Source organism: Alnus glutinosa, chromosome 10 (genome assembly GCF_958979055.1).
Source record: "Alnus glutinosa chromosome 10, dhAlnGlut1.1, whole genome shotgun sequence".
Classification (NCBI taxonomy): Eukaryota; Viridiplantae; Streptophyta; class Magnoliopsida; order Fagales; family Betulaceae; genus Alnus; species Alnus glutinosa.
This window is the reverse complement of record NC_084895.1, coordinates 1,964,043-1,977,645: the sequence shown is the minus strand read 5'-3', so window position 1 is coordinate 1,977,645 and position 13,603 is coordinate 1,964,043. Positions and strand designations below refer to the sequence as shown.

Here is a 13,603-nt window from a genome sequence, read left to right as displayed (position 1 = left end):
AATAGCCTTTCCACGTCAACTGTTGTGTGGTTGTTGTGAAAAATGAGTGTAGGAATCATTTTTCAAAACAAAAAGTACACACTGGAAAATGCTAAGGATCCGGAAGATTTTTTTAGGAGAAATGGTTCCAGACCTGGAGCCATGTCTGTTAAAAAACTGTCCCTATTTGTTATTTAATAATTAAAAAAATATATATAGTTTTTTTATTTATCTTTTATGTATTTTTTAATTTTTTAATAAAATACATTTTTTAATTATTAAACAACGGACAGGACTGTCTTTCATTTCTCTGTTTCGTGTTGCAGTGAAATGTCAGGAGAGAGATGGCTGGCTGACGTGATTGGAATGCATAGAAGATTGACTTTTGTTGTTAAAAATTCAAAAGAAAAAAAAAATTCTGGACGCCATTATTCTCTCCAAGTTGCAGACAAAAATTCAGAAGAAAAAACAAAAATTCTGGACGCCATTCTCTATAAGTTGCAGACCTGCAGAAGCACAAACCCACTCTTTCTTTCATTTCACCCCAAAAGTTTTCCCTCTCACCAAAGAGCTACTCCCTCCCTCCTTAACCTCCGCCTGCCGTCCACCCCGCAGCAGCAGCAGCCGCCCACCAGCGACACCACCACCGGCAGATGAGAGTGACGCCCGCCATCTACACCACCAACAGCCCAGCACCACCGTACTGAACGGTCCGAACACCACCACCCACGACCCACCATCTAGAGGGGTAAATTTTCTCAAGGGATTTTTCCTTTTGATTTTTAACTCAGATCGTTGCTATTTTATTGAATTGATGAATTTAATGGCTTTTAATTATTATTTTATATATATATTATGATGCAAAACTGCGTTCATATACTGCGAAAGAGTTTTTTATTTGCCCAGCACATAGCCATAACATGGTTTCACGTGGTGTAAGGGATAGCTCTTTAGGAGGATTACGATTCTTTACAATTTTAAAGAAATTTAAAAATTTTAAATTATGTGAATTTTTTTACGTGACGGGAAAAATGCTAAATATTATTAGCAACAAGCCAACTTTGCCTTAAGCGGCCCACTCACAATTTCTTCTTCTTCTCCTTTCTTTCTTTTTTTTTTTTTTTTTTTATATATATATATATATATAAATATTCAGCAACAACGCCCACTTTAATGAAATGAGTCCAAATTTATGTACAACCTCGTCTCAACTATTACACAATCCTAACAACCCATGAGACTCACACATAAAGAGGCTTTTATTTATTTATTTTTATTTTTAAAGAAACAACCAGCTTTAAACAAAGAGTAGGGACCTTAAAATAAAAAAAAAACATTTGAATAAATATTCGAGACTGTTAGCGATGAATACATCATGTAGCGATTATTCATCGCAATGATTTTAAGAGAAGATACAAAGATTTTTTGAGAACAACTGAATATATTGTAAGTTATATTTATATATTTTTAAAGATAATTAAATTTTATTGCTATTGTGTTAGTTATATTTTTTAATGTTTTTAATTAATTTTTTATGAGCTTTAGATTTTTCTTTTCTATCATAAAAGAATTGAAAAATTTATTAACCCCCTCTTAACCAAAATCCTAGCTCTCTCACTGATAACAGATAGCATGCTTCAAACAATTTTCTCCAACCAACTTTTTCTCGATCACTTTAGGAAGCTGCCATTCGATCACTTTCCTTCCAACAGGAAGGTTATGTAAGCAGTCTTAATCAATCCTTTATTCCTCAACAACCCTTTCAAAGTGGAACTAAATCTCTTTCTTCTATATAAAGGACTACCTGATCTACTCTCTTTTTATTTCTGTTCATCCAGTGGATAACACATGCTCGCTCTCTCTTCTCTCTCTCTCTCTCTCTCTCTCTCTCACGGCTTTCCTCCCCTCTTCACCGACGCTAGCCTTGCTTCCCTGTTAAAACAAACGTAATGTTTTTATTTTTTATTTTTTGGCATTTTTTATTTCTCTTTCTTAGTGTCTTCTCTTTCTTAAGATTTAATTTGTGTTTACTGTCATTCTTTCTGGAGCTTCAAACTTAAATCTTTGGTTGCTTTAGAATTACATCAAAGGCCTGTTGAAAATTGGAAACCACATGCACTAAGAGAGAATGAAAAGTAAGAGAGATAATAAATTGATAGATGACTTTGTATTCTTTTATTCAACTTGATTGAAATTAACTTGCTTACATAGGTATTTATAGGTTACAAATGACCATTCTAATTTTTTCACATTAATTTCATTCATTTACATCTCATATAATTCTCCATGTAACTCGTATGTAAAATAACTCTTAAAAGACCATAAGACAACATGTAACGACCCATCCCCAATGGCACAATATAGTCCGCTTTTGGCTTCCCCAAATCAGACTTCCCAGGAGGTCACCCATCCTAATAGGTTCATGGCTATCACTACTTTAAAACACGTTGTGTCATAAGGGTGCATTTATGCATATAAGCACATTCTCATTCTCATTCTCATTCCCAGGCGATATGGGATGTCACAATCACCCCCCTTGGGACCTTGCGTCCCTGCTGGCGACCTTCATGGGATCACCCCATCCTTGGCGTCCCAGCGAGTGTCCGCTGGCAACCATCATAGGCTTGTGCACATTCCCACCATCTCAGGCTGGGTAATGGCTCTGATACCATTTGTAACGACCCACCCCCAATGATACAATATTGTCCGCTTTTGGCTCTCCCAAACCAGACTTCCTAGGAGGTCACTCATCCTGGGATTACTCTCGTAGAAGCACGCTTAACTGCGAAGTTCTAATAGGTTCATGACCATCACAGTTTTAAAACGCGTTGTGTCATAAGGGTGCATTTATATATATAAGCACATCCCCATTCCCAAGCGATGTGGGATGTCACACAACATCTTCAAGTCACCTAGTAGCTTACAAGAATAATAAAGTATTCAAATAAATGTTATTAAAATTAAGTATACTATTCTACGAGGCCCAAGGCAAGCTCTATGCATGTGTGTGTGTGTGTGTTTTTTTTGTCATTTGTTTCCTGTTCTTTACTTAGTTACATTAACAAACCATTCATAAGACAAAATATTCATTAAAACACAAAAAGTATTTTTCATTTTTATATTCCATCAAAAAATTTGGAAAATTATAAATAAATTTCTTTCATACCCTTTTTGTTTTCTTCCTTTTACTTGCTATTAAAGCAGATCTCAAAGATATTGTTTGGCATTGGCAAGAAGAAAGAATACGAAAGAACAAATCATGGCAAAAACGAGTAGTAGCAATCAAACATCCATCACTATTGGAGATATTGTAACAGAAGTGACATCTTCCATTCAAGGAAAGCTTTGCCAAAAATCTCCAATACCATCTGAATGTTCCATATTTAGAGTCCCGGATAGACTACGCAGGCATAATGAAAAGGCTTTCGAGCCAGAGTTGGTTTCAATTGGCCCATTTCACCACGGGAAGGAGAAGCTGCAAGCAATGGAAAAAATTAAGTTATGGTATTTGCATTGCCTCATCGATCGAGCACCAACTACGAGAACTACTTTGAAGTGCTTTGTAGAAGCTATTGGAAGAATTGAGCAAGAGTGTCGTGCATGTTACGCAGAAGAAATTCTTGTTCCTAAAAAAGATTTCATAGAGATGCTTGTGGTTGATGGTTGTTTCATCCTTGAATTATACCGCAAAGGTTTGGGGCAGTTGCAACCAGACATTGAAGATCCGGTGTTCTGTATGCCATGGATGTATTGGAGATTAGCAGATGACGTGATGCTACTTGAGAATCAGCTTCCTTGGTGCGTGCTTGATTGCTTGTTCTACCTAACCAAATCACATGTTGAAGAGACATCCCTACCTAATCTTGTCCTTTCGTCTAATGGATTTATATGGCCCCTTAGTGATAACCTCAAACACGATCATATACTTGATTGCCTACGAAACTCCGCAATTGGAACATCCACAGTAAAACCGGCCCCTAAAACTTTGCAAAGATACCTCATCACGTCTATGGAGCAGATTCCATCTGTGATAGAACTTGAGCAAGCAGGAGTTAAATTCAAAGCTGGAGACAGAAATAACAGCCTTCTTGATGTAACTTTCAAAGATGGAGTCATGACAATCCCACCGTTATATGTTTGGGAGGATATAAGATCTGGATACAAAAATTTCATTGCATTTGAACAATGTGATCCAAGCAAAGACTTTGAAATCACCTGTTATGCTAAGCTCCTTGCTGACCTTATTAACAATAACCAAGATGTGGATTTTCTAAAAGAGAAAGGAATTCTACGTCTCTATTTGGGCATTGAGGACGTAGCAAGTATCTTCAAGAGGCTTTATAGTGATGCTTCAGTTGGTGCTTTCCTTTACTCAGACCTCTACCGTGAAGTGAATGCATATTGTAGGCGCCCTTGCAATAGATGGCGAGCAACGTTGAAGCGTGACTATTTTGGCAACCCATGGGCGATCATATCGCTCATGGCTGCATTCTTGATTCTAGTTTTCACTTTTTCACAAACCCTTTATTCTGTCCTTTCTTACTATAAACGCCCCTCCTAATATCAGTTAAGAAATTGTAAGCTAATCTCAACGTGTGTTTCTATCAATAATAAGTCAGATTAATTATGGATGCTATTGATTTTAGATGTTCTTTTTTGCAAACTCCAAGTACTATAGATTTGTAATTGTAAGATTAATTGATCTTGCTAAATTCCACGATTGTGTCGACCCAAATCTCATTATCTTAGTAATAAAAGTCAAGTAATCACAATAACTTGTACCGTTCATACATTGATCTTGTCTCATAATTTGTTGGTTCTAATTATTGTTTGTTATTATGGTTAATCTTTGGTGGATTTTTCTTCCTGTTGCTTTTTTGGTTTTGGGATTTGCGTTGATTGTATGTTTTTGGCATATGCACATTGATCAACTGATACAACAACTGAACCTCTCTATCAATCCTTCTGTGTAAAATAACATATGTTCTCTTAGGAATTTAAAAAGAAAACGAGAATTGGAAAATAAGAAATGGAATGAAATTCTATTGAAAAGAGGCAATTCGAAGAGCCACACCCTCCGATATTCAATCTGAACAATACAGAACAATTCGATAATTCTCTCTCTTCCTTTCATTTATGCAATTTCCTATGCCTATTGCCTATCAGTAATACATTCAGTTACAACTACCAAACATAACGACTATAACGAACATAATGACTTCAGTTATTTAATTGCGTTTTACACAAATGAAAATTAAATTCAAACACTTTCAGATTTTTCTATTATAGCAAGAAATACAAAAGTAACTGTCAATGATTATTTAATAATAACCATTAGATCGTTATTAATTAATCTCAACCGTTAGATCAAATGTGATTTAACTTTACAGTTATTTTAATGATGGTCCAGTAAATCTAACCACTGGATCTGCTTAAAAAAAATCATATGGTTTAGATCAAACCATCAAAGCACTACTAGCGCCCTATAGTCTACTGCCACAACACACGTGTGTTCGGTATGAACTAGAGTATACACGTAAGTGCATACATTCAAGTATTACTTTAAATGCTTAAAGTGTGTTGGGCCTTATAAATGCCAACTACTTTTCTCTTTTTTCCATGTGGGACTATCTTTATTTAATGTTCTTTGACACATTCATTTTTAAAACATTTCCAAGACACAAAATAAATATATATACATATAATTTTGAAAATGCTTTAACAGTTCATAATGAATGATGCCTTCCAAATTCACAGGGGGCAAAATTGGTAAAACATGTAAATTGGAACCTAGTTTAGGTTTGAGCTGAGAGACATGGAAAACACTCTATTTTGGTATGTAAAGCAAAAGAGCTAGAAGCAGCATATCTAAAATAGTAATTAGGAGAGATGGTTTTAGCTATTCTATCTCTGCAGAAGAAACTATCCATCATACTCATTGAAGGGTCATAACAAACAACTGATCATAAAATGACCATCCGGAAATTTATGAGAGAAAAGAAAATAAATCTAGACGGTAGATTGCCTATTACACAACATTTTGGCTTGGCAGGAGAGATCATAAGATACTAAATAGGGATCGTAAGATACTAAATAGGGGCCACACAACAGCAATTTGCAATCATCAAAACCAAAAGGTACAACAAAATAAGCCCACCTAATCTCTCTTATAATGATATTAATTTGATTTATATTGATTATAATGGGATGAGTTGCCCGAAGAATGAGGTTATAGTATTTTTTTCAATCGGATCTTACTTTTAATGATGTTAATCTTGATTCATTTTCGATTTATGTTGGGAAAGACAAGAGGAGGAGATTTGCAAATTGGGTATTGAAATGGAGTTAGATTCATTACGATAAATATGTAAGGATGTGCTAGAATTAAATTAATTGTTATCAATACAAATGAACAACACTCAAGTCGAAGTTACAAACAAATGAACAACATTCAAAAAGCTGCTCTATTTTTCTACATTTTCAAATTACTAAAATTTCTACTCTCTCATATCTATGCTACAAAAACAATATATCAAATTGTAAGTTGAGGTACTAATAGTTCCTTCTTTTATGGAGCGTGTGAGAAGCTGAATTTGCGAACACTACATCAAACAACCTTTTTTTATAAAGCCTAGAATAAGAATATAGGAAACAAAAGAAAAACTCTCTCTTCAACATTCTTATTCATAAAACTCAACAACAATAACAACTAGGCGGTCAAGCCAATCTTATTGTGCTTAAATAGGACTCAGGTTTCAATGCTGAAAGTAAAATTAAAAATAGTCTTTATTAAAAATTGTTGCAAGTTCACTCCAGCCAATGTCGCACGAGGGTCGCACGGATTTTCTGTCCTACGATTAGTCACATTCTTGCTTGAGCAAAGGTTACGCATGATTTGTCTCCTGCAGAATCGAAAATTCCGACTCCAGAAGCCTTTCTCCTTCACCCAAGATCCTCCATGAGGGCATTTCCAAGTTGGGCTACATCACTTTTCCATTTTCACAAAATTTTCGTTGTACTCCCAGCACCTGAGCACCAATAATTCAACATTCAGGGATTGACTTCCACACTGTTGTTCCTCGGAAGATCACCATATGGTAATGTTTCTTGTACTTTGTTAAGCTGAAAACGAATGTGGAAAGAACATGTACCTCATCTTGGTCTAATAAAACCAAATTTTGTCCATGTTGGCTCGGCTTCATCAGTTGCTGGAAGAACATGGTTCTCAATGCAAGTCAACAAGGATTGTAAGGAATCCTAAAACGTTCATCAATTTAGAATAGGTGCCAAAATCCAAAAAAGAAAAAGGAAGCATCCCATCAGTAGATGAAATTACCTGTCCATGACAATTCGTATCTGTTGCTACTATGTGAGAATATGCATATGTTGTACCCTGCACAATTAATGATGCAACGAGTTATCTCATCATTGTCAAAACTAACTTCATATGATTTGATCTTTTAGATGCTTGCTGTAATGTCTGGAACATTATTTAATAATTAAAGTGTAAAATTTGAGTAATTAATTGATTAAAAAAAATTAGTGCTATTAAAAATACAAAATAATATTTTTAAAGTTCAAATAAATAGAAAAGAATAGAAAATAGATAAAATAGTTAGAAAAGAAATACAAATAATAAAATAGTAGATGAGATAGAATGAATAATAAAAGAGAAGGAAATAATAAAAATAGAAAATAAGAAAAGAAATTGAAAATAGAAAATAAAAAGGAAAAAAAAATAATTAAGAAAAAATAAAAGCAAACTTGATGGCTGGCTATCAAAAGGTTGAACGACCATCATGTGACAAATTGGGCCGCAACTAGAATTCATTCTAGCTGCATTTCCATCATTTTCCCTCTATCCGTATCTTTTCCTCAATGTTTTAGAAAAGGCTTTCCCTCCACCTTCGTTATTCCATAAGTTTTTTTATTTTTTATTTTTGTTTCTTTTGGTTTCTTTGCAATGTACTCGAAAAAAAAGAAAAAAAAAAAAGAAAAAGAAAAAGAAAAAGAAAAAGAAAAAGAAAGAAAGAAGCTGAACGTCTATTTAGAAAAGCAATGGCCAAATGGCCATTTAAAATAATAATAAAAAGGGGCAAAATGGGAAAGACATAGAACATAAAATAGTAAAAGAAAAGGTGGATGAGTTGGTGCGTGGAAAGAAATCAAACAAAGAAAAACAATAAGGTAATGCTTGGGAGAAGGAAAATTTCCGGATGAAAGAATGCCACTGTAAAGCCAAATTTTCGGATGAAATCCAGAAATTTTCCTTCTCCGTAGCACTGCTCAAAACAATAAAGCAATGAATAAAAGACAAACAATATTAGTATGGGTGTTAAACAAGGAGCAGGTCTTGTCCTTTATGTAAGCACATGCCACGCATTAAAAGGAGGCAGAGCCTCTTTTCTCTCGGCTACTCTAGAAAAACGGTGATTTTCTCTCATTTTCTCTTCGGTTCTTCTTAGAAAAATGCCGATCTACAAAAATCTAACCGTTCAATTTTAAATCCGACTTCGGCAACGTGATCCTTGAAACTCGATCTACGTTTTGACCGAACGTTTTGAGGTAAATCGCTAAACTTGCATTTTTGGAAATTTTTTATAAATCTTGTAGAAATGAGTTTAACTTGGTGTTTTCTCTAGATTTTGTGTGGTTTAGAGTTGTTAGGAGCTTCCTGAGCATTTGATTTGCAAATTTTTAGTAAGTTTTTCATAGACATTAGTTTTGAGTGTTTTGTTAAAATGCTTTTTTAATGTGATTAACCTTTAATAAATGCTATGGGTTAATAATATTGTGTTTGGAGTAGTGATTTATAAATTATGGATAAGATTGGAAATCCTAATTTTTTGGGTTAAATTAATTTGATGGTTTTAAGTAATTAAAATCTAAATTGTTAAACTATGTTAAAAAGTTAGTAATTGTTGTAAAATGATTAATGAACATAATATTAGAGTTAATGATATTGAGAAAATGTTAGTGAGAAATAATCTAGAGATTAGTGAATATAATTTTGGGGCTAATATTATTATAAAAGTGTTAGTGAAAATAATGTATGGGTTAGTGGAATTAATTACGGGTTAGCAATTAATGTTATAGGTAAATAATTAAATAGTGATTCTAATATCTAACCCTTAGTGAATACTTTGGGTTAGTGTTAATTGAATTTAGCTAGTGTTTAGGACTATGGGTAAATATTTGAAAACCCTAGAAATATTATGGGTTTTCCATGGGTTAACTCTTAAGCAATTTAGAAACTGAATGTGAGTCCAATATTAGAAGTTGTCAATAATGTGCAATGTATTGTTTTTACAGTAATGCATGGCATGGTGGTGTCTAGGAAACCTAGTGCTTAATATCCGCGTAGCCAAGGTGAATATTCTACTCACTGAGTGGGTTAAGTTATGCAGACTGTTTAAGAAATGACATGTTGAATCGATTATGTTTTTATAAATAAAGCATGTGTCAAAAGCATGATTCATGAAATGAAATGTATATTGTTTTAAGGCATAAGACATAAGCATATGAACGCTAAACGTACATCAAAGTGAGGTTTACAACTCACGGGAAACGACAAGCCTTTAATCGGCAAGTAGTATCGAGTGCTACTTGGTCGATGTAAAACTCTAATCGACGGATAGTACTGGGTGCTATTTGGTGTAACGACCCACCCTTAATGACATAATATTGTCCGCTTTTGGCTCCCCCAAACCAGACTTCCCAGGAGGTCATCAATCCTGGTACTACTCTCACAAAAGCACGCTTAATTGCGAAGTTCTAATAGGTTCATTGCCATCACGGCTTTAAAACGTGTTGTGTAAAGAATGGTGTGTTTATACATATAAGCACATCTTCATTCCCAGGCGATGTGGGACGTCACATTCTGTTGATGTAAAACTTTAATCGGCAAAGAGTGCTACTTGGTCGATGTAAAACTCTAATCAGCGAGTAGTTCGCTATTCGGTCGATATAAAACTTTAATCGGCAAATAGTATCGGGTGCTACTTGGTCGATGTAAAACTCTAATTGGCGAGTAGTTCACTATTCGGTCGATGTAAAACTTTAATTGGTGGGTAGTTCACTATCCAGTCGATGTAAAACAAATAAACCTTGTATGAGGATGTATAACATTGTTTTTATGAGTGATGTTTTTATGTTGTGAGTGGTTTCGCCAAACGTATTAGTATGCATAAGAGTCTCAATGGAAAAGAACTTACGTATATTTGTATCAGATGGTTGCATCATTTAAATGCCATTGTTTTCTATAACGAAACTTCTACATATAATTTCAGCTACCTGGTATGTTTAAATGATTTCTAATAGTCGGCGTTTGCTGTATCAGCTATGAGAGTTTTCAAATAAAGGTTTATAAAATTGGTGGTTGTTATAGTGTATGCATGACTAAAAAGGAAAAGTTGGTTCTTTGGAAAAACTCAGTGAATAATATACCTCTAAGGTCTTAGTGTATTTACTTATGCTACCTGTGCGGATGCGGCAACCCCCACAATCGTGTAGACGTTCATACTTTGGTTGCAGGTTTTGCGGATATAGATATTGACAAGTCCACCTAGCGTATGAGATGCTATGATTGAAGCATATCGCGACAGTAATAAGTCACAGACTCATGGGTAATTTGTATTTTGGGGCATTTTATTTATGACTCGTCCTACGTGGCACATGTATTTGTTGAGCCTATATTTTGGTACGTAATTAGTATAATGTGTTTTATAAGCCTTAAAAAGATAGACTTGTAAATGACTCTGGTTGTTGATAACAGTTATGTATTAGATGTAATTCCGCTATTGATATGTGTTTCGCTGTACATTGATATTTATATTCCGCTGTGTTAGATGTAACTCTGAATATCAGGTACATGTTATGGAACATGTACATTATGTTGGCTGAGTGACAAGTAGCCGTGCCATTGTGAAGATTCGTTTATATGTTTTCCAAAAAAAAAAAAAAAAAAACTGGTCGTCATACTTACTATAATGGAAAATCATTTTTTTCTTTCACATGCAATGGAAAATCACCTGTATATATACTAACATAGCAATTACAATCTCTCATATGGAAAATGGCAACATACTCTAAAAGCAACTATCTTGTATCAACATTCAGGAACAATCTCTCATATAAAGAGGCTAATTCAATTCCAATATTTAAGACCCCTCCATCTTGTATCAACATTCAGGAACAAGTCTGGAAACTTTTGATCTCCACAAACTACAAAATTTAACAAAGTAGAATGAATTTTGTTGTAATCCATGCAACAAAACAACTTCTGTTTTGGCAATTCGTGGTAGATAAATCTAGTTAACATTTTCAGTTCAAATAAACAAAAAAAGTAATTCTTGTGGCAATAGAACTGCAAAATATAACAGGAAAAATTCTCACTGTAAGGTCTTCCATATGGTGATTCTACAAACAGCTAATGTGGTATTCTTTTGCACATTTTGGGAACAATACACGTGAATTAATTGAATATAAACTACCTGTAATAGAAAGTAATTGCGCGAGGACCGAAATTTATGTTGAAATTATGGACTAAGCAAGCATTTTCATATTAGTATGAGATTATACACAAAATGTGAAATTTTAATGAGCAAAGGTCATCATTTTCATAGGTAGACAATTGACAACCTTTAGACACAGAATATAAACAATTCATGGCGTGGCACTCTGTTAGAGTTATCATTCTATTGATGCTGACGTGGCACACTAACAGAATTCGTCAAGTGTTTTTGACGGAAATTGACTGCATGGACTAAATTATTATTTTGGCCTATCTCGAAAACCTTTGAATTATTTTTTATACTATAGAGAGCGATTTATAATTTAGGCCAACTACATGGACTAATTTTGCATTTATCCAAAAAAAAAATAGTTGTATTAATCCACCCCTTTGGATTTTTTTTTCTTTTTTTTTTTTTTTGTATAAAAAAATAGTTTAGTTTAGTTTATTTTATTTTATTAATTTTTTTATTTTAGTTTTTAAGAGAATAAGGGTATAATAAGAATATAATAAAAAATGGCATTTTTGACACACCTTGGTAGTTTGATGTATCACTTTAGCACATTTATCACTTCATGAGGTTATTTTAAAAATGGTTGTTCGTTCATGAGACTATTTTATATTTTTTTCCAAATAAAATCAATCTCTAGCATGATATTCAAACAGAACATCAGTTCCAATAGAAGCAAATTTACCTCACTGTTGAAGCAAGTAGAAAAGATTCTATTATTTCCATATCCCTTTTTGTAAGGGACTAACAATTTCTGCCCACAACATATCAGTACTCAGAAAAGCAAATCCAATTAATTAAATAAAACAATTGGCTTATTGATAATCTTATTTGTAAAGACAAAGAAAAATAAATTGGAAAATTTCGCATTTATAAATTATATTTATTAATTGGATAAGACTAATAATTATATTTTAGGTAATAATATTTATACTACGTAAATATAGAGAGTTAAGATAAAATAATTGAGTTAAAATAAATAAGGGTTAAGCACCTTTTTAATCCGTGAGTTTTGGAAACTTTATTTTTTAGTGCCTGAATTTCAATTTACATCACAGATGATACATAAGTTTTGGGAAATGACCAAATTAGTACCTCGATTAACTTCTCCGTTCAAAAATTAACGGCCCGCCACATCAATGACACTTAGCACCATTAGAAAGTCGACACCTATCCAGTCATTTGGGTGATTTGGAATTTAAGTGGATGCTGGCGTGTCTGACTGAACAGGTGTCGACTTTCTAGTGGTGCTAAGTGTCAGTGACATGGCGGGCCGTTAGTTTTTGGACGGAGAAGTTAACCGAAGTACTAATTTGGTGATTTTCCAAAACTTATGTATCATCTGTAATGCAAATTGAAACTCAGAGACTAAGAAATAAAGTTTCTAAAACTTAGGGACTAGAGGAATACTTAACCCAATAAATAATTACTTGTAAACCAAGAATATCACCATTGCCGCACTAGAATACCACCAAAACACTGTACCAGACCACTGACAGAAACCAGCCAGATCACAGGAAGCCACCAGATCGCCAACAGCACCTAACCAGAGCAACGAAACCACGCCGGCTACTCCACGTGCACCGCACCAGAATCGCTCAACACAATCGTCAGCCGCTCAGAACATCACAGAATCACGGGACAACACCTCACCAGAACCCCCGACTGCTCATTAGAACCGTCGATTGGAACCGCGCCTCACCACTCTTCTGCATTGCACCAGGACTGCTGACCGCTCACCAGGACCGCCGACCGCTCACCAGAAACACCAGGTCACTAGAAACCGCCGAATAGCAGTGTAGAACTCATCATAATTATCGATAACTTCCTCTGAAGTGACCGACCCCCAAAGAAATAATAGCCAAAAAAAAAAAAAAACTAGAACCCTAATTTAGATGATTTTGGCTCTGATACTATGTCAGTTTGACTGAATACCTCTCTTTGTGAGGGTTGTCATATTATATAGAAAAGAAACCGTAATTAAAATGCTGAATATCAACAATTACATGATTCTAGGAAATCAAATTAGGCAAGTATAATTACAAAATATATACAATATCAAATATATCAAATATCTGCTAATATGGTATGAAATATATATG

The 13,603-nt window shown here is 34.2% G+C and overlaps 1 protein-coding gene across 1 annotated transcript; it reads left to right on the top strand.

Moving 5' to 3' along the window:
- Positions 1–430: 430 nt before the first annotated feature.
- LOC133880772 (UPF0481 protein At3g47200-like) lies at positions 431–4,611 on the top strand. The gene is made up of 2 exons (XM_062319771.1): positions 431–727; positions 3,184–4,611. Exon 2 carries the CDS (start codon positions 3,239–3,241, stop codon positions 4,538–4,540), a length of 1,302 nt encoding a protein of 433 aa, XP_062175755.1. The 5' UTR covers positions 431–727; positions 3,184–3,238; the 3' UTR covers positions 4,541–4,611.
- Positions 4,612–13,603: the final 8,992 nt, after the last annotated feature.

Coding starts and splice junctions, on each gene's coding strand:
- LOC133880772 (XM_062319771.1), top strand. CDS start 3,239: ATGGCAAAAACGAGTAGTAGCAATCAAACATCCATCACTATTGGAGAT.